Source organism: Schistocerca nitens, chromosome 1, assembly GCF_023898315.1.
Source record: "Schistocerca nitens isolate TAMUIC-IGC-003100 chromosome 1, iqSchNite1.1, whole genome shotgun sequence".
Lineage (NCBI taxonomy): Eukaryota > Metazoa > Arthropoda > Insecta > Orthoptera > Acrididae > Schistocerca > Schistocerca nitens.
Genome location: NC_064614.1, coordinates 121,607,626 through 121,629,506, shown reverse-complemented (window position 1 = coordinate 121,629,506; position 21,881 = coordinate 121,607,626). Strand labels below are relative to the sequence as shown.

Sequence of the window (21,881 nt, the reverse complement as noted above, 5' to 3'; positions counted from 1 at the left end):
GTAAATTTCTTAACAAAAATAGTAGTGTATCGTCAGTCACACATCAGTCAGTACCATCATTTCATTCTTGTTACATATGTCAACAAAAATAATCAGTGTTCAAAAATACTGTATGAATAGATAAAAAAATCTACTCACTAAGTGGTGGCAGGAGAAACCACAACAAAGACTTGGAAATGCATGAGCTTTTGAACTCACGGCCTCATTCTGGCAGATGGGTTGAAGGGAAAGGAAGACAATGAAGGAAAAGGACCACTGAGATTTATGAAATGGAAGAGTTACAGAAAAGTTACTCAGATTCCTGGATCAGGGGAGACTTACTGGATGGGATGAGAAAGGAAGCCTGACTGACAATGTTGGTGTGTGCACTCTTAAGAGATTTCAAAACCTGAGACCTTAAAGGTGGAAGACACGATAATAAGCAAGCCCAGATTACTAATAAAACATTGTACAAGGGTCAATATGATCAGAATGTGTGTGTGTGTGTGTGTGTGTGTGTGTGTGTGTGTGTGTGTGTGTGTGTGTGTGTGTGAGAGAGAGAGAGAGAGAGAGAGAGAGAGAGAGAGAGAGAGAGAGTGAGAGAGAGTGAGAGAGTGAGTTAGGGGTGCCCAATATTGAGGTTGTCAGTGCCAGAGCAGAAAGCTTCAAGCGTCATATGTGGTGGAGAGGTGAGGGGGGCAGGAAAAAAATTGACAGGTTGCAAAATAAATATAAAGAAAAATAAAAGTTTGTTGTTGTGGTCTTCAGTCCTGAGACTGGTTTGATGCAGCTCTCCATGCTACTCTATCCTGTGCAAGCTTCTTCATCTCCCAGTACCTACTGCTACCTACATCCTTCTGAACCTGCTTAGCGTATTCATCTCTTGGTCTCCCTCTATGATTTTTACCATCCACGCTGCCCTCCAATGCTAAATTTGTGATCCCTTGATGCCTAAAAACATGTCCTACCAACCGATCCCTTCTTCTAGTCAAGTTGTGCCACAAACTTCTCTTCTCCCCAATCCTATTCAATACCTCCTCATTAGTTACATGATCTACCCACCTTATCTTCAGCATTCTTCTGTAGCACCACATTTCGAAAGCTTCTATTCTCTTCTTGTCCATACTAGTTATCGTCCATGTTTCACTTCCTTTACATGGCCACACTCCATACAAATACTTTCAGAAACGACTTCCTGACACTTAAATCTATACTCGATGTTAACAAATTTCTCTTCTTCAGAAACGATTTCCTTGCCATTGCCAGTCTACATTTTATATCCTCTCTACTTCGACCATCATCAGTTATTTTACTCCCTAAATAGCGAAACTCCTTTACTACTTTAAGTGTCTCATTTCCTAATCTAATTCCCTCAGCATCACCCGGCTTAATTTAACTACATTCCATTATCCTCGTTTTGCTTTTGTTGATGTTCATCTTATATCCTCCTTTCAAGACACTGCCCATTCCGTTCAACTGCTCTTCAAAGTCCTTTGCTACTTCTTCTCCATGAACTTTAATCCCTACTCCGAATTTTTCTTTTGTTTCCTTTACTGCTTGCTCAATATACAGATTGAATAACATCGGGAGAGGCTACAACCCTGTCTCACTCCTTTCCCAACCACTGCTTCCCTTTCATGCCCCTCGACTCTTATAACTGCCATCTGGTTTCTGTACAAATTGTAAATAGCCTTTCGCTCCCTGTATTTTACCCCTGCCACCTTCAGAATTTGAAAGAGAGTATTCCAGTTAACATTGTCAAAAGCTTTCTCTAAGTCTACAAATGCTAGAAACGTAGGTTTGCCTTTTCTTAATCTTTCTTCTAAGGTAAGTCGTAAGGTTAGTATTGCCTCACGTGTTCCAACATTTCTACGGAATCCAAACTGATCTTCCCCGAGGTCCTCCAGGTTTTCCATTCGTCTGTAAAGAATTCGCGTTAGTATTTTGCAGCTGTGACTTATTAAACTGATAGTTCAGTAATTTTCATATCTGTCAACACCTGCTTTCTTTGGGATTGGAGTTATTATATTCTTCTTGAAGTCTGAGGGTATTTCGCCTGTCTCATACATCTTGCTCACCAGATGGTAGAGTTTTGTCATGACTGGCTCTCCCAAGGCCATCAGTAGTTCTAATGGAATGTTGTCTACTCCCGGGGCCTTGTTTCGACTCAGGTCTTTCAGTGCTCTGTCAAACTCTTCACGCAGTATCTTATCTCCCATTTCATCTTCATCTACATCCTCTTCCATTTCCATAATATTGTCCTCAAGTACATCACCCTTGTATAAACACTCTATATACTCCTTCCACCTTTCTGCTTTCCCTTCTTTGCTTAGAACTGGGTTGCCATCTGAGCTCTTGATATTCATACAAGTGGTTCTCTTCTTTCCAAAGGTCTCTTTAATTTTCCTGTAGGCAGTATCTATCTTACCCCTAGTGAGACAAGCCTCTACATCCTTACATTTGTCCTCTAGCCATCCCTGCTTAGCCATTTTGCACTTCCTGTCGATCTCATTTTTGAGACGTTTGTATTCCTTTTTGCCTGCTTCATTTACTGCATTTTTATATTTTCTCCTTTCATCAATTAAATTCAATATTTCTTCTGTTATCCAAGGATTTCTATTAGCCCTCGTATTTTTACCTACTTGATCCTCTGCTGCCTTCACTACTTCATCCCTCAAAGCTACCCATTCTTCTTCTACTGTATTTCTTTCCCCCATTCCTGTCAATTCTTCCCTTATGCTCTCCCTGAAACTCTGTACAACCTCTGATTCTTACAGTTTATCCAGGTCCCATCTCCTTAAATTCCCACTTTTTTGCAGTTTCTTCAGTTTCAATCTGCAGTTCATAACCAATAGATTGTGGTCAGAGTCCACATCTGCCCCTGGAAAGGTCTTACAATTTAAAATCTGGTTCCTAAATCTCTGTCTTACCATTATATAATCTATCTGATACCTTTTAGTATCTCCAGGATTCTTCCAGGTATACAACCTTCTTTTATGATTCTTGAACCAAGTGTTAGCTATGATTAAGTTATGCTCTGTGCAAAATTCTACAAGGTGGCTTCCTCTTTCATTTCTTCCCCCCAATCCATATTCACCTACTATGTTTCCTTCTCTCCCTTTTCCTACTGACGAATTCCAGGCACCCATGACTATTAAATTTTCGTCTCCCTTCACTACCTGAATAATTTCTTTTATCTCGTCATACATTTCACCTATTTCTTCATCATCTGCAGAGATAGTTGGCATATAAACATGTACTACTGTAGTAGGCATGGGCTTCGTGTCTATCTTGGCCACAATAATGCGTTCACTATGCTGTTTGTAGTAGCTACCCTGCACTCCTATTTTTTTATTCATTATTAAACCTACTCCTGCATTACCCCTATTTGATTTTGTATTTATAACCCTGTAATCACCTGACCAAAGGTCTTGTTCCTCCTGCCACCGAACTTCACTAATTCCCACGATATCTAACTTTAACCTATCCATTTCCCTTTTCAAATTTTCTAACCTACCTGCCCGATTAAGGGATCTGACATTCCACGCTCCGATCCGTAGAATGCCAGTTTTCTTTCTCCTGATAACGACGTCCTCTTGAGTTGTCCCCGCCTGGAGATCCGAATGGGGGACTATTTTACCTCCGGAATATTTTACCCAAGAGGACGCAATCATCATTTAATCATACAGTAAAGCTGCATGTCCTCGGGGAAAAATTACGGCTGTAGTTTCTCCTTCCTTTCAGCCGTTCGCAGTACCAGCACAGCAAGGCCGTTTTGGTTAATGTTACAAGGCCAGATCAGTCAATCATCCAGACTGTTGCCCCTGCAACTACTGAAAAGGCTGCTGCCCCTCTTCAGGAACCACATGTTTGTCTGGCCTCTCAACAGATACCCCTCCGTTGTGGTTGCACCTATGGTACGGCCATCTGTATCGCTGAGGCACGCAAGCCTCCCCACCAACGGCAAGGTCCATGGTTCATGGAGTGAGTGAAGAAAAGGAACAGTTACTGAAAAGAAATGCTGAGACCACAGAAATTAATTAAATTTAGGTAATGTGGGTGATGAGAACCAAGCACATGTTGTAAAGCCAGTTCCCACTTTTAGAGTTTTGAGAAACTTGTGTCAGGAGGGAAAATCCAGTTGGTGCCTGTTTCGCCATACGTGACAAGGTCATGACTGTCACCTTGTAGAGAAAGTGCTCTGCAACATGATATTGTGTTTGCCACTACACACACACTGTCTATGTCAATTCATCCTAATGTAGAGGACCGAACAGTGTTTATGTAATAGCTGGTATATAACAAGTGTCATTTCACAGGTGGCTCTTCCTTTAATAGTGTACTTTTTGTCAGTTACATGGCTGGTGCAGGAAGATGTATCAGGGAAAGGCACAGGGGCAGGAACCACAGGTTAGAGAAATGGGTGTAGAAGATGCATAGGGTCTGAACAGAGACTACTGTTGAGGTTTTTTTTTTTTTTTTTGGGAAGGGGGGGGTGGGTAGTAAATGAGAAAAGGTTATTCCATATGGGATGAGGTAAATACCACACAAAATTAACCTCATTTAAGGGCACAATTCTACAAAGTCACAGCCCTGTCTGTGTAACTGATTAATACAACAAATCAGGATGGTACTTAATGACAAGTGGTGTACTTCTAAGTTGCTTGTTGGATATGATGGCCCAAGAAATCTGTTTTTGAACTAGGCTAGTGGGATGTCTATGTGAAGTTCAAATGGCTCTGAGCACTATGAGACTCAACTTCTGAGGTCATTAGTCCCCTAGAACTTAGAACTAGTTAAACTGAACTAACCTAAGGACATCACACACACCCATGCCCGAGGCAGGGTTCGAACCTGCGACCGTAGCGGTCCCGCGGTTCCAGACTGCAGCACCTAGAACCACACGGCCACCTCGGCCGGCTACTATGTGAAGTGAAGCCTGAGGTGAGCTTGGTGGTGTATTGCACATATCCAGATCTTACGTTTCTCTTTGTACTGCTTGGTGAGTAGATATTTTATCTATCCACATTTATTTTGTTTCGTAAAATGATGATTTTTAAAATTACAGGCACTTTGAGGTTTTTGGCTTGTATCTTATTTTGTGAAACCAACTAACTGTGATGAGATGAGAGAGAAGAAGATATGCCCATAAAGCAAGTGCAGAAAATGGTACCCTGTTTGCAGTTAATCCCAAGTGATAAGGTCATGTAAAGCAACCTCTGGAATAAGTTTTAAATAAAGAGACTAACAGTTTTTGCCCAAATCATGTTTTGCAAAACCTCTACATTAATGCGACTTTAGTGGGTTGTGGCAAATTATATGTGTATAAAGACACACACAAAACTGTGTTATTTTGCATCTCACCTTCTGTTGTGGCTTTGCAGAAAGGACAGTGGAATCTTCGTCCTCCATCCACAAACTGCATGTAAGGGCACATATAGGCTTTGCAACGCGCACAGCGGACAGGACCAATTTCTCCCATGTCTATCACTGGTGGTAGGTATTCTCCTTCTGCAGGCTGTGCCAAGGGGCTGATCACTAGCCCGAATGGTACAGCAGTCTGGAAGAATCAACAGCTAGTATGCAACCCAGACCATTGGAAATTTAAAAAAATAAATAAATAACGAGGACACATGGAATATTTGTGGCATAATCAAAAACCCTATTATTCAGCAGCGTCCATCGGGGGAAAAAGTACCTTAATAAGTAACTGTGATTGAAAAATCTAACAGGTTTCACTACACACACTAAGTAATCATCTCTTTAATTATTTTGTCATTGAGGGTCATTAGTCACGGAATACCTGACAACATCTATGAGGGAGAGACCTGAATGATTATTTTGCTCCCCTTTGAAATACCTCAAGAAGGTATCCAAATGAAGAATTTGGCAGATGGTACAATTACTAGCGACAGCTGAGAGTCAAGTATCAGAGTTAACATATTGATATTTGCTAATTTCAGTCCAGAGCATTTCAGTTAAAATATTTAAATTCATAAAATTCTGTAGCACATATTTTCAACTGAAACACATTCACTCAAGAATACTACAGAAATAATGTTGGAGTGAACTAATTTATTTGTAAAAGGGAGGAACAGCAATTGACAAAAGAGTTACCATAATTTTCTGTGGAGTATTTATTTCAAAATTTCTTTTTCCAGAACAAATCTTTGCTCTGCAGCAGAGTATGTGCCAATTTGAAGCTTTCTGGCATATTAAAATTATTTGCCTGATGAACTTTTAACCTTTTACCTCTGCCTTTCACAATCAAGTGCCCTACTGACTGTTCTACCCAAGCACGACTCATGATTCTTCCTCACAGCTCTATTTCTGCCAGTGCTTCATCTCCTACCTTCCAAACTTCTCAAAAGTTCTCCTGCATGCCTTGTGACACTAGTATTCCTGGAAGAAAGGAAGGAGTGTTAGTCTCATAAGGTATGCAAAAGAACTTCAGTGAAGTATTGAATGTGGAGATGACGTACTGGGGAAGTAGAGCTGTGAGGGCAGGTTATGAGTCACACTTTGGTACCTAGGCAGTAGAGCACTTGAGTGTGAAAGGCAAAGATCCCATATTCGAGTCCTGGTCCAACAAACAGTTTTAATCTGCAAGGAAGTTTTATAACTAATCTGAAAGTTTTTACGTATGATTGGAGAGCACGCTGCAGGCTTTCACAATGGATGAAGTGAGGGAAAGGGTATGGTAGGTACTCTCCAGTTCAGAACACTGTCACCACTAGACTCCAATTGTAAGTGTCAAAGGAGATTAAAGGGAAACAGTGGTTCAAAGCAGAGTGAGACAGGGTTTTTGTCTAACCTGGATGTTATTTAATTTGTTCACTGAGCAGGCTGCGAAGGACGCTAAGGAAAAATTTGGAAAGCAAATTCGAGTCTAGGAAGAAAGAATAAAAGCTATGAGGTTTCACTGATGATATTTTAATTCAGTCAGAGGTGATAAAGGACTGAAGAGCAGTTGAACAAAATAAATATTGTCTTGAAAAGATATTATAAGACAAACAACAGCAAAAGTAAAACAACGGCATGGCATACAGTCAGGTTAGATCAGATGATTCTGAAGGAGTGAGATTATAAAATGTGACAGCAAAAGAAGCAGGTGAGTTGTTACTTAGACCACAAAGTAACTGATGGACAAAGTACAGAGGATAAGAAACACACATTGGCAATAGCAAGAAAATCATTACTTAACTGAGGAGTTTGTTAATAACAGATATAAAAATAAATGTTAGAAAATCTTTTCTATAGGTATTTGTCAGGAGGGTAGCCTTTTTCAGAAGCATAAAGAGTTCAGGCAAGAAGAGGATAGAACCTTCTGAAATGTGGTGATACAGGTGAGTGTTGAGAGAAGGATAGATCAAATAACTAAAGAGGAAATACTGAACCAAGTTGGGGAAAAATAAATTTAAAGCACAACCTGACTACAAGAATGTATTGGTTGATAGGGCACATCCTGAGGATCAAGGAACCATAAATTTGGTAATAGAGGGAAGTGTGTAAGGTAAAAACTGTAGATTAAGGCTCAAATGCAGTTCAACTGAATGCACTTCGCAGCAGTTACACACAGATAAAAAGGCTTGCGTAGGATAGACTAGTGTGGAGTAATGCATCACATCAGTCTTTGGACTAAATACAACATCACCACCAGGTATAACAGCAATGTAGGCAACACAGGCTTTTAAATCACTAATGCTGATTATTCTCAATAGTCCTAACTGATCACTATACAGTCTTATATTGAGCAGTAAATAGTAACATCAATGCACAGTCTCTTACAAAGTATATGGATTGTACCTAATAGTCTTGGTGAATAATTGCCCATCCCTCCCACTTTTTTCCATCCCCTCCCCCCTTTATCCATCATCAGTCTTTTGACTGGTTTGATGCTGCCCACCACAACTTCCTCACCTATAGCAATCTTGTCTTCAAGTAGCATTTATATTCAGCATTTTCCATTATTCACTGGATATATTCCAGTCTCTGTATTTCACTTCAGTACTTGCCCTGCATGGCTGCATCTAGCACTATAGAAATTATTCTCTCTTGTCTCAATATATATCCTGTCGTCTTGTTCCTTCTTCAAATTCATGTTTTCTTACCGACTCTGTGGAGGACCGTATTTCTTATGGTATCATCCAAGTTTTATTTTCAGCATGCTTCCGTACCAACACATCTCAAATGTTCTGGCACTCCATTTCTGGTTTTCACTTCCATACAATAATGAGCTACATGTTCTCACAAATTTCTTCCTTAAATTAAGGCCTATGTTGATACCAGTAGTCTTTTGGGAAGGAATGCCCTCTTTGCCTATAGTAGTATGCTTTACATATATTTTTGTTTCATCCACAGGCACTACTTTGTTTCCAAGATGGCAGAATTTCTTCTCTTCATTTACTATGTGGTCCCCAGTTTTTATGTCATGTTCATCCCTAATCTCATATCTTCCACTCCCAATTTTTGTCTTTCTTTGGTTAACTCCAATCCATAATCTACACTTAGCAGTCTGTGCACTCTATTCAGGAAGTCCTGTAATTCTTCCTCACTTCACTGAGGATAGTTAAGTAAATCTTATAAATGATATCCTTTCAAGTTGAATTTAAATTCCACTCCTGAACTTTTCTTTCATTTCTGCCATTGCTTCTTCAATGTGTAGGTTGAACAATAGGGGAGAAAGACTGCATCCTTGTTTAACACCCTTTTCAGTTTAAGAACTTATCTTTTGTTCTTCCATATTTATAATGATTCTGCTGCATACTACATACTATGGGTCTTTCCCAGTAACTTCTACCTATTTCTGTGAGAATTTTTAACATCTTTCACCATTTTATGTTGATCACTTTTCCTGGGTTAACAATTCTTATGAAAGTTTCTTGATTTTGATTAAATCTTGTTTCCATTATCATACAAAACATAACTGGCTTTTTCGTACTTTTATCTTCCTTGGAGCCAAATTGAGTGTCATATAGCACATCCTTATTTTTTTCTAGTCTCCTGAATATTGTTTTGGTAAGCAAGTGATGGAAAATCCAGGATGGAATGGCACAGTATAATGAAAAGGATAGTTGATACTCACTATGTAGCAGAGACGCTGAATCAAAAAAACTGTTGGAAAGTCAGCTGTCAGCCAACAAAGTGTTTGTCAAAGTAGACAGCACACACACACACACACACACACACACACACACACACACACACACACACACACACAGAGTCTGGCAGCTAGAGCCAGACTGTGAGCAACAGGGCGTTATGGGAGAGGCAACTGGGTGGGGGTAAGGAGTCTGGGGCGGGGAGGGGGAGGGATAGAAGGGTAGGGGTGGGAGACAAAGTGCTGCTGGGAGTGTGCACGGACGAGGTGGAGAATGGGGCAGCTAGGTGCAGTTGGGAGGTTAGACGAAGGAGGGGGGGAGACGTTTAGCGGAAAAGGAGATGGCAAGGGGCTGGGAACAGGGGTTGTGTAAGGATAGATGAGGATATTGTGCAGGTTTGGCGGGTAGTGGAATATCACTGTGGGAGGAATGGAAGGATAGTGGATAAGACTGTTCTCATTTCAGGGCATGACGAGAAGTAGTCAAAAACCCTGGTGGACAATGCGATTCTGTTGCTTCAGTCCTGGTGGTATTGAGTCACAAGGGGAATGCTCCTCTGTGGCTGGATGCTGGGGCTTTGGGAAGTGTTGGGTGACTGGAAGGATAAGGCATGCGAGATCTGTATTTGTACAAGGTTGGGAGGGTAATTACGACCTCTAAAGGCCTCAGTACGACCCTCAATATATTTCAAGAGGGATCATTTGTCACTACAGATGCGATGGCCATGGCTGGCTATATTGTATGGATGGGACTTCTTGGTATGGAATGAGTGGCAGCTGTTTAAGTGAAGTTATTACTGGTAGTTGGTATGTTTGACATGGACAGAGATACTATCTTTTGCATTATATTGTTACATTCTTGTAACCAACATTGATACATGATCTGTTATGCTGATTGGGTGATAGTTCTCACATTCTATATATTTTTGTTATCTTCAGGATTGTGTGGGTGACATTTTTCCAAACATTTGATTGCATGTCTACTCTCAAAGACTCTACAAACTAATTTCAATAATCCTTGGGAGCCACTCCCCAATGATTTTGAAAAATTCTGAAGGAATGTTACTTATCTCTTCTGCAATGTTTGACAGCAAAATGTTCCAAAGTTCTGTCTAACCATGACTCTTATAATGGATCCTGTAAGTCTTACTCTTATTTCTATTGCTTCTTCTATATCAGCAGACAGTTCCTTGCCTTCAAAGACACTCTATTAACTCTATCCACCATACCACTCTCTCCTCTGTATTCAAAAGTATGATTCCATTTGCACTCTTTAATGTTCATGCCTTTGCTTTCAATTTCACCAAAAGTAATTTTGGCTTTCCTGTAAATTGAATCTTACCTCCTAATGCCTATTTCTTTGTGATTTCTTCACACTTTTTCTCTGGCCATTTTGCCTTGGCTTCTCTGTACTTTCTACTGATTTCATTCGTAAGTGACTTATACTGCAGTATACTTATCTTTTACTTAATATTTCCTTCTTTCATTGATTAAATGAATGACTGCTTCTGCTACCCTAGGTTTCTTCACAGCTACCTTCTTTTTACCTGTTGATTACTGTACTGCAGTTGGAAACAAATTTTCTGAGAACTCAGATAGGTGCAGAAGTAACTGGTCCAAGCTATCTTCAGTAGAATATTTTCTGTTTAAAATCAAATAATAATGTAGATGCAGATGATGGCTCTTCTTAGGGATGCCCATTCCTCAGCTGAATTGCCCGCTGTAGTATTCATAACCTATGTATCTACAGCCTGTGAGAACTTCAAACCCATGTCATCATTTCTCATCATCACCTCAGTATCTTAGTTCTTCACACAATAATTATACCTGATGATATGTTATACTTTAAGCTACTCCGCATTATTACCAAATTGTGATTGGTTTCTGTATCTGTTCCTGGATACACTCAATTTTGGGCGTGTGTGTGTTTCACCAGATGTAATTCTGCTGATATTTTTCAAATTTTGCTTGTCTGTTCCAAGTGCAACTCCTCCTGCTGTGATTGTTGAACAGTGTATTTGCTATTACTAGCTCAAATTTATTCCAGAATTCAAAGAATCTTCCTAATTTTTCTGTCCCATTACTCGTCTTACGCTTGTGATGTTGGCATGTATACCAGAAATACCTGAACTACTGTCGATTCTGATGAGAACAACCCCATCACTGACTCACTCTTTACCTTATCTTCCTGTTCCTAATGAACTCAACACCAGTTTATCATTCTTACCTGCTGCTGATATTAACCTACATTTGTCAGTAAGAAATCTTTATCTTGTCTACATTTTACTTCACTAACTTCTATTATCTACAGAATGAGGCATTGCATTTTCCTTTTCAGATTTTGTAACTTCCATATCGCATTCAGACTTTTCTCCCCACAACTTCTAATCTTGTGTGGTTAGTTTCAGTTGATGCAACTAGTGAGGATTCATTAGACAAGTGAGTGAGTTTTCCCAGACAGACACTAAAAATGTAAAAAGTGACAAAATACATCAGACACAGACATTATGCTGTTCTTGCCCAGTACACACAAATGTCAAATAATTTTCAAAAGCTGTGTTTAGCTCCTATCTAAAAATAACAACACAATACCTGCTTCATCATTTCAGCAGTAACAGGCACATTATAAATAGAGCTACGGAGGTAACGCGGACTGGCATTTCCTTGGTCCTGCGTTATGAAGTCTGTTGTCACAAGAGGTGGAACCAAACCTTTCTGGTTTGTTATGAAGACACCTGATCGGTTGCGTTGATCATCCAACATAACTTGAATCTGTAAAAACAGAGTTTTTGTCAATATCTGGCAAGAAACAAAAGCAACAAAACAAAAAGTCCAACAAAAAAAATCATCCTATTATATCATTTTCAGGCACATATTACAATATAGGACTTTAATTTCTAATACAATTTTAATTTAACTACGTGTAGAAACCACAATGTACAAGTTGGTACGTTGATAACTAAGGAATTTTATTTGTATGATGCAATACCTAAAAATGATTCTTGTTCAGTACAAATATGAGGGAAAATTGTAAAAAAAAAAAAAGAAGCTACTCACAGGACTTGGCATCTGGTCAGGTAAGCTACTCACAGGACTTGGCATCTGGTCAGGGTCCAGACGTCGAGCCTGCTGTTGTTGCTGTGGTGAATACACAGGTTGCGGCTGGGGCTGGCCAGGCAGAGTGGGTGGGTAGCTGCCGCCTGGACCAACACCAGCCTGTGGTGGCTGATACCCTGCCTGCTGTGGCAAGTAGCCCTCCTGAAGTACAAAATTGACAATCAGCACTACATCAGAGTAAATACAAAAAAATATATAAAGATTTATACTAAAGATAACAGCTGTCAAACATCAAGAAGGCATAAAAGGATTTAAAATCCACACCAGATGGCACCAAGGTGATCTGGCATGGGTCCCGTGGCAACATAGTGTGGTAATCTGCCACAGATGGTGGGTGCAGAGCCTCTGACCCAGGTGTTTACTAGCTGGTGGCAACAGTCCAGGCCTGTCAGTTCTTACACTGACTTCGACCGATGAGGAACTGGCCCTCACACCACACCATGCTCTTGGTTCCACACATGCTAACTGCTCACTGCTCAGTCATTTGGACTGGTCACGTCTTGAGCTTTTCTCTGTGCCCGTCTCCACTCAATATCCAGACTCTCCACTGCCCACTGCCCCCCCCCCCCAACACACACACACACACACACACACACAAACACACACACACACACACACAGCAGTTCCCAATCCCTTGGTTCAGTAGTCGAGCCACCATTAGCTACAGGGCAGTTTTACGGTGTTGTCATGCCGAGCAGACACAAAACTGATGATGGAGGACATTCTTATGCATGTAACACTTTTTTTCCATTGTGTTAATTTGTGCCCACCGTGGACCCGGAAATTTTGCAGTGCTGGCAGGGACAATTGTGCCTCCAGCAGGAGCTGCACCATGAACATCTGCAGGAGCTGCTCAGCTAAACAGATCTGCTCTCACACCACGCTGGTGTTGGGACAGACAGTTGCAGAGAAGCCTTCATCCCTGCCATCCCTGATGCCTTTTGCCAGTTTTGGCAAGTACATGGAAATGTGGGAGAATTACCTACACCAATTGTTGCTGCACTGCCAGGTAAGATTTATTGTCAATCCAACTGATACAGCCATCTCATTATTGTCCTGTAGTGCAGAGTTGTATGAAATAGTGCAAAAATTTGAAGTCCTTTACTGAGCCCGAGAAATTTAACTTTTGAGGACCTATTTCATTTGCTCACACAGTATTTTGGGCACCAACCCTGGGTGAGGCAGCGTGGTTGCAGTTCAACCAGCACGCCATGTGCCTCGAGCAGTCGCATATGACCCGGATCACCAACCTGCAGCAAGACCTCTTGTGCAAGTGTCAGTTTGAGTGTTCCCAATTTGATGCCTCATATGCAGATTCACTTATTTGGGGGGTGATCGGGTGATTAGCATCCTACCCCAAAGTCCAAATTGGGGGATTGGTCTTCTCTGACGCTGCTTTAGCTGAAAGTGCCCCGATTTCTGGATCACGTGAACTTACGGCAGCAGCAAAGGACGCATCTTCCAGCAATTGACAGGTGGGAAAGTTAGATGTACTTGATAAACACCACCCACTACTCTGTGGAATTGGTCAGGTGACCTTGCTTTCTGCTGAGCCACTGTATGTTGACAATTTGAGATTGGCGATATCACAATGCTGCTGTCTTTGCTCGTAAAAAAATTTATGATTTGTGCTAGAAAATGACCAGTATTTCAAACTGGCAGCACAATCCCACAATGAAGCAGTTGCCTCTGAGATAATTAGTAATTGAACACGTTTCGCAGGGATCTGATGAAACACTGTTGTTTAGTGGTCCGAGAATCCCATTACTACGGGGTAACATTTGTACGCAGCAACAAAGTGAGGCAATGACAGTTTATTTTACTATTGTTTAATTGAACAGTGATTTAGCTCATGTAACATAAGTTTATTTCATTACTGTTTAATTAAACTAAGACAAAACTGTGATTTTGCTCATATATGTTTACCTTGAACATAAAGAGCTCTATTCTTCACGTATGTACAAAGCACACCAGACGTCTGCTCATGTTGTGAAAATCTGTGGGTCCATTTGAGGGTTAAACATGCTCAACATTTTATGTCAGCCATTGTCCAAGATCGTGTGACATTGTTGAACAATTTACATTGTTGGTATTTCTTTGTTCACTTATTAAATGTTTTTACATTCTAATGACATTTTATTGCTGTACATACTGCATAAACATAAGAAAAATTCCTCTTCAGTTCCTCTCCACAAATGCTGTAGTGCAAATACTGTAGGTGTACTATACTATATTTCTCTACTTTTTGAAGGGTTAACTCTATGGCAGCCTAAAATTTACAGACATGAAATTTTTATCAAAAAACAAATAAAAAATATGTTTTGTGTAACTATCGGCTTTAACAACCATAAACCATCCATCCCTTCAATGTCGTTATAAGCGGTTTTGACTATGTTTTAAATACTGTAGGTGCTATCATGCATCTTTGTCAGAAACCCTTGGTCACTGGAATCTCTCCAGTTATTTTGTACCTATTTTAATACTACACACTGTGCTTATTTACACACGAAATAATTGATTATAGGCATTTCAAAATAACTTTTTATGTCTGTGATAGCTGTCTCAGCAACAGGCACTGGAGGTATCTAGAATACTCCTATTTCAGTATGTCCTTCATAGCAGAGTGCAGGGAAAGAGAGAGAACAACAAGGACAGAGACTGCAGTGTCCAGAAAATTTTGTAATAGTGAAAGGTTTATATAAAATGATAAAATTACAAAATAGAAAACCCACATTTCAAATGCTATGTATGAGGGGCAGTCAAATGAAACCAAACACTCACCTCAGTGGGACCAGGGAATGGTTCCAATCAAATGAGATGATCAATTCCTGTTTCATAGAATGTGGTTGGTTGCTGACAGATCCACAACCACACCCACTCTTGCATTCTTCACACAACTGAAACCGATTTCCATTCATGTCTTTCTTCAGGTCACCAATGACGCAAAATTCACACAGTGGAGATGCAAGCAGCATGGAACACATTGCAGCATTTCTCAACAAAATCGCTGAAGCATAGACTTTGTCCAACGGGCAATATGGGGGTGGGCATTATTGCACAACAGGGCAATGCTGTCTGACACCATTTCTGGGCATTCTGACTTTATGGTGCATCACAGTTTCTACAAAGTCTATTCACAGAGCTGTGCATTGACTGTGGTTTCACACTCGGGGAACTCAATGAGCAGAAAGCCCTGCAGTCTAAACAGGTCAAGATGACCTGACCAGAACATGTGAGAACTGCTTCGGATTTCTTTGGCAGGGGAGATGTGGGATTTTTTCCACTGGAGGCTTGGCAGTTTGTCGCTGGACTGTCAGAATGCTGCCCGACGGAAGCATCCTGTTAAACGATGACACCCATCCCCACACTGCCAATCGGACGAAGCCTACGCTTCAGCAATATGGTTAGGAAACACTGTAACATCATCTGTACAGCCCAGATGATTTTCAAATCGTTGGAAACCTGACGAAATAGATGAGTGGACGTCTGTTTCAGTCAGATAAAAGAGTGCCAGAGCGGGCGTGGTCATGGATCCATCAGTGACTGACAACATTTTATGAAACAGAAATTGATCATCTCGTCTGCCAGTGGAATAAATGTCTTAATATGTCTGGTGATTACTTTTGAATCAAACCATTCCACGGTTTCGTTGTGGCAGATGTTCGGTTCTCATTTGCCTGCCCCCTCATAGATCTTTAAATGTCAAATACTACAACTCCAAAATATATTCAGTTATCTACCAACCTGAGGTGATGAAGGGTAACTTCCTTGTGGTGGTGGCATATGTGGTCCTCCCCTGTAAGGTCCTCCAGGAAGCTGGGCTCCTTGTAGTGGCGGCTGTATTTGACCTTGCATGGGAGGTCCTGGAGGTGGAGGGTGAGGTCCCTGCTGGAAGGCCTGTGTGGGGAATTGGCTGCCTTGTGTGTACTGGGGAGGGATCTGGCCACTTGGTGGTCCCAGAGGTTTCGGCCCTGAGTGGCCTTGGCTCAGGTGAGATGGAGGACCTAAGTGTGGAGGCATTGGGCTGCCCTGTGGAGGCATTCCACCCGAATGTGGAGGCATAGGACTGCCCTGTGGGGGCATGTTGCCTGAATGTGGAGGCATAGGACTGCCCTGCGGGGACGTCGCATTTTGCGGTGGAGGCACAGAACCTGTTTGAGATGGAATGTGACCACTCTGTGAGAACCCGTACCGTGGCTGTGGTGCCTGGGGACCGCCCTGTGGTGGTAGGTGGCTGGACTGTGGAGGCACAGAACCCAACTGTAGTGGCGGCAGAGCATTGCCTTGTGGTGGCATCTGGTTGAACTGTGGACCCGTGGTGTCTCGTGGTTGCACGTGGTTTGTCTGTGGAAGTATCTGTCTGCCGTGTGTTGGTGGGTGACCCGGTGGGCCTGTTTGTGCAGGCAGAGGGCTACCGTGTGCGTACGACATTCCGGGGTGCGTCGGTGGATGCGCAGTGCCGCCATGGCCGGGTGGCAGGCTCGAATGCTGACCTTGGGTGGGAGGTGGTCTTGGACTACCCTGAGGAGGATGCTGGGAGGACTGCAGAGATGGGTTTAAGGCCTGTGGGCTCGACACTGGTGTCGGTCCCCTCCCCGGACCATTGACGTATGGTGAAGGCGACGGTCCCGGAGACGGACGCTGCTGCTGTGCTGGTTGTGACCCGGGAGTAGCGTATGTTCCCAGGCCTTGTGCAGGAGAACTAGGGAAGCCCGGCTTGCCTGGTGGTCCCCCTCCAGCACCAGGCAAAACCTGAGAAGAAGAAAATAACCAACTACAGTGATAGTATGTTCTTTTTGTCGTCACTAAGATTCACTGTAAAATTCACCATCATCAAAACACTTCAAAATATTTTCAGCATGATTCATTTCCCTGCTAACAGTGCTCTGAGTATAGTCTTTCAATTTCACATTTACGACTTTTTTAATACTGCAGTAATAATTTACTCCTATACAGTCATTACTATATGCTACTATTGTTTGACTTAAAAATGTGGCTGAGGTTCTGCAGATACACTGATCGGCCAGTGTGTGAGGAATGACTGCTAGCCAGACACATGTACAGTGCAAATAGAATCAGCGAGCTTGCAGTCAGTGTGTAGAATGCGGTAGATGCACAATATATCTGAGTTTGAAAGAGGGCAGACTGTGATCACCGGAAGCTCAGCATGAGCATTTTGGAAACTGCACGACTTGTCGGGTGTTTGAGAAGTGCTGTGGTGAATGTTGAACGTCTTCAACATGTGGCGAAACCAAGGTGAAAACACGTCTTGACGTTGTGGGGTGGGGCGGCCATCCCTCATTACAGATGTCTGACGTTATAGGCTGGGCAGACTGGTAAAACTTGACAGGCGGTGAACTGTGGCAGAACTAAGGACAGAGTGTAAGTGTGTGTGAACACACAATACCCCAAACATTCCTAACAATGGGCCTCTGCAGCTGACGACCCATGCATATACAAATGCTAACAACACAACATTAGCAACTATGACTGAAATGGGCACACAGCCATTGGCACTGGATGTTGGCAAAGTGGCAGAGTGTTGTGTGGTTTGATGGATCCCGATTCCTTCTTCATCATACTGATGAGAGGGCACAAATCTGTTATCTTCCACGGGACATCTGTACTACAGGATGGAGACAAGCTGGTGATGGCTCCATTATGCTCTGTGGAACATTCATGTGGGCATCTGTGGGTCCAGTTCAGCTCGTGCAAGGCACCATAATGGCCAAGGAGTATCTTACACTGGTTGCAGACCACATACACCCCTTCATAATGATTATGTTTCGATGGCAGTTGCATTTTTGAACAAGATAATGTGTCATATCACAAAGCCAGGAATATGATGGAGTAGTTCAAGGAACACAATGACCAGTTCCAATGGATGTACTGGTCCCCCAACTGGCCTTATCTGAACCCAATTGAACACATCTGGGATGTGACTGAATGTGGTGTTAGAGCTCATTGCCTCTTCTCCATGATTTACAAGAATTAGGTGACTTGTGTGTGCAGATGGGGTGCCAGTTCTCTCCAGTGACCTATCAAGGACTCATTGCTTCAAAGCCATTACACATTGCCGCTGTTATCTGTGGTCAAACATGGGCATACCTGCTATTAGGTAGGTGGTCATAATGTTCTGGATGATCAGTGTACAGTGAAAGTCAGTATTAGAAGGGGTTCCACTCAGTTATGTTCACTAGAAAAATTAAGCAAGAACTCCAGTAAAAGAAAAATGCAACATACCAGCACTTTGTCTGCTTTACGAATTTACTTGGCATGTTATTGATTCTACATCAATTTACTAAGCACACAGAGTGTAACAAGTTGTTGAATTACTTTGAAAGAAGCAACACTTTTGATAGGAGCTCTTATCTCACACTGGCTCTTTCTACTAACAGTTTAAAGCATAACTGCTTATTTAGAGAGCTACCACAACAGTGTCACTGATCCAAGGATTCAATTTGGTCCTTTTGATAATGAGTAACAAAGAATCTAATTTTAAAACCTAACTCTTCAGTACCTGCATGATTGAGGAGGAGTTATCTGCTCATGTCAGTCATATAAATTAACTCAAAAAGCAAATTGTTGATATTTAGTTCTACTAAAATTACAAAATAACTGCAATAATTATATTTGTAATTAGCCCAAACAATGTTGTATTCAAAGACTTTATTAAGATGCTATTTTCGTACGTTTTAAGCGTATTTTGGCTCCGCGACCACTGTCAAGCATTTTGTCTTACTAGCCACATAAAGTCCTTACAAGACATCAACAACATTGCAGACACAGAAGAAGCTGAAATGCAACAACTGTAGTTTACTAGAACTCACACTTTCTTATGTCTATTTCTGCAGCAAGTACATGAAGTTAAAAATACAAACAATTAATCAACATACATGAACTAAAATATATTGTTAATGTTTGTATGTTGCAGAGACCCAGAACATCCCACATCTTTAAATAGGAATATATTTCTCCAGCAGACTGAAGTGCTGCACAGGGAATGTAGTTCAACTTTATAAAGGGCCATCAACACTGTACTTTTTTGTGGTACAGAGCAGATGTTTAGCAATGTGTTTCTGCATCAAGTAGGAGGCAGCCAATGGGAGGATAGTATATGATACTCAATGAACAGCTGGCAGCCCATTAACTGCAGCTTCGCTCACATGTTAAACATACATATTGCAGACATAACCCGCCCCCCCCCCCTTCCAATCGCAGTCCACTTCAACCTCCCAATGTCTCTCTTTGTAGGCAATCTGCAATGGTTACTTATTCCAATCTGTGTAATTGGTAACAACATTGCTTTCAAAGTTCCGTATCAAGACATCAGCAGTCAGGTGGAATGTACACACATTTGTTGTTGTTGTTGTTGTGGTCTTCAGTCCTGAGACTGGTTTGATGCAGCTCTCCATGCTACTCTATCCTGTGCAAGCTTCTTCATCTGCCAGTACCTACTGCAACCTACATCCTTCTGAATCTGCTTAGTGTATTCATCTCTTGGTCTCCCCCTACGATTTTTACCCTCCACGCTGCCCTCCAATGCTAAATTGGTGATCCCTTGATGCCTCAGAACATGTCCTACCAACCGATCCCTTCTTCTGGTCAAGTTGTGCCACAAACTCCTCTTCTCCCCAATCCTATTCAGTACCTCCTCATTAGTTGTGTGAGCTACCCATCTAATCTTCAGCATTCTTCTGTAGCACCACATTTCGAAAGCTTCTATTCTCTTCTTGTCCAAACTATTTACCGTCCATGTTTCACTTCCATACATGGCTACACTCCATACAAATACTTTCAGAAATGACTTCCTGACACTTAAATCTATACTCGATGTTAACAAATTTCTCTTCTTCAGAAACGCTTTCCTTGCCATTGCCAGTCTACATTTTATATCCTCTCTACGTTGACCATCATCAGTTATTTTGCTCCCCAAATAGCAAAACTCCTTTACTACTTTAAGTGTCTCATTTCCTAATCTAATAGCCTCAACATCACCCGACTTAATTAGACTACATTCCATTATCCTCGATTTGCTTTTGTGGATGTTCATCTTATACCCTCCTTTCATGACACTGTCCATTCCGTTCAACAGCTCTTCCAAGTCCTTTGCTGTCTCCGACAGAATTACAATGTCATCGGCGAACCTCAAAGTTTTTATTTCTTCTCCATGGATTTTAATACCTACTCCAAATTTTTCTTTTGTTTCCTTTACTGCTTGCTCAATATACAGATTGAATAACATCGGGGAGAGGCTACAACCCTGTCTTAATCCCTTCCCAACCACTGCTTCCCTTTCATGTCCCTCGACTCTTATAACTGCCATCTGGTTTCTGTACAAATTGTAAATAGCCTTTCGCTCCCTGTATTTTACCCCTGCCACCTTTATAATTTGAAAGAGAGTACTCCAGTCAACATTGTCAAAAGTTTTCTCTAAGTCTACAAATGCTAGAAACGTAGGTTTGCCTTTCCTTAATCTTTCTTCTAAGATAAGTCGTAAGGTCAGTATTGCCTCACGTGTTCCAGTATTTCTGCGGAATCCAAACTGATCTTCCCCGAGGTCGGCTTCTACTAGTTTTTCCATTCGTCTGTAAAGAATTCGTGTTAGTATTTTGCAGCTGTGGCTTATTAAACTGATTGTTCGGTAATTCTCACATCTGTCAACACCTGCTTTCTTTGGGATTGGAATTATTATATTCTTCTTGAAGTCTGAGGGTATTTCGCCTGTCTCATACATCTTGCTCACCAGATGGTAGAGTTTTGTCAGGACTGGCTCTCCCAAGGCCGCCAGTAGCTCCAATGGAATGTTGTCTACTCCGGGGGCCTTGTTTCGACTCAGGTCTTTCAGTGCTCTGTCAAACTCTTCACGCAGTATCGTATCTCCCATTTCATCTTCATCTACATCCTCTTCCATTTCCATAATATTGTCCTCAAGTACATCGCCCTTGTATAGACCCTCTAAATACTCCTTCCACCTTTCTGCTTTCCCCTCTTTGCTTAGAACTGGGTTTCCATCTGAGTTCTTGATGTTCATACAAGTGGTTCTCTTATCTCCAAAGGTCTCTCTTAATTTTCCTGTAGGCAGTATCTATCTTACCCCTAGTAAGAAAAGCCTCTACAGCCTTACATTTGTCCTCTAGCCATCCCTGCTTAGCCATTTTGCACTTCCTGTCGATCTCATTTTTGAGACGTTTGTATTCCTTTTTGCCTGCTTCATTTACTGCATTTTTATATTTTCTCCTTTCATCAATTAAATTCAATATTTCTTCTGTTACCCAAGGATTTCTATTAGCCCTCGTCTTTTTACCTACTTGATCCTCTGCTGCCTTCACTACTTCATCCCTCAAAGCTACCCATTCTTCTACTGTATTTCTTTCCCCCATTCCTGTCAATTGTTCCCTTATGCTCTCCCTGAAACTCTGTACAACCTCTGGTTCTTTCAGTTTATCCAGGTCCCATCTCCCTAAATTCCCACCTTTTTGCAGTTTCTTCAGTTTTAATCTACAGGTCATAACCAACAGATTGTGGTCCGAATCCACATCTGTCCCTGGAAATGTCTTACAATTTAAAACCTGGTTCCTAAATCTGTCTTACCATTATATAATCTATCTGATATCTTTTAGTATCTCCAGGGTTCTTCCATGTATACAACCTTCTATCATGATTCTTAAACCAAGTGTTAGCT

At 41.5% G+C, this 21,881-nt stretch overlaps 1 protein-coding gene across 3 annotated transcripts in view; it reads right to left on the bottom strand.

Annotated features, from left to right (window-relative positions):
• The window catches only part of LOC126242504 (protein transport protein Sec24C), a 121,328-nt gene that overhangs the window by 60,457 nt on the left and 38,990 nt on the right, over nt 1-21,881 (bottom strand). For 2 of the 3 annotated variants that reach the window (XM_049948093.1, XM_049948092.1), the window contains exons 4-7: nt 15,941-16,948; nt 12,137-12,337; nt 11,672-11,851; nt 5,344-5,539 (exon numbers count right to left, since the gene is read on the bottom strand). In XM_049948093.1, coding sequence (XP_049804050.1) covers nt 5,344-5,539; nt 11,672-11,851; nt 12,137-12,337; nt 15,941-16,948 — 1,585 coding nt within the window. The remainder of the gene's footprint in view (nt 1-5,343; nt 5,540-11,671; nt 11,852-12,136; nt 12,338-15,940; nt 16,949-21,881) is intronic. The other variant, XM_049948094.1, reaches the window with a different exon arrangement.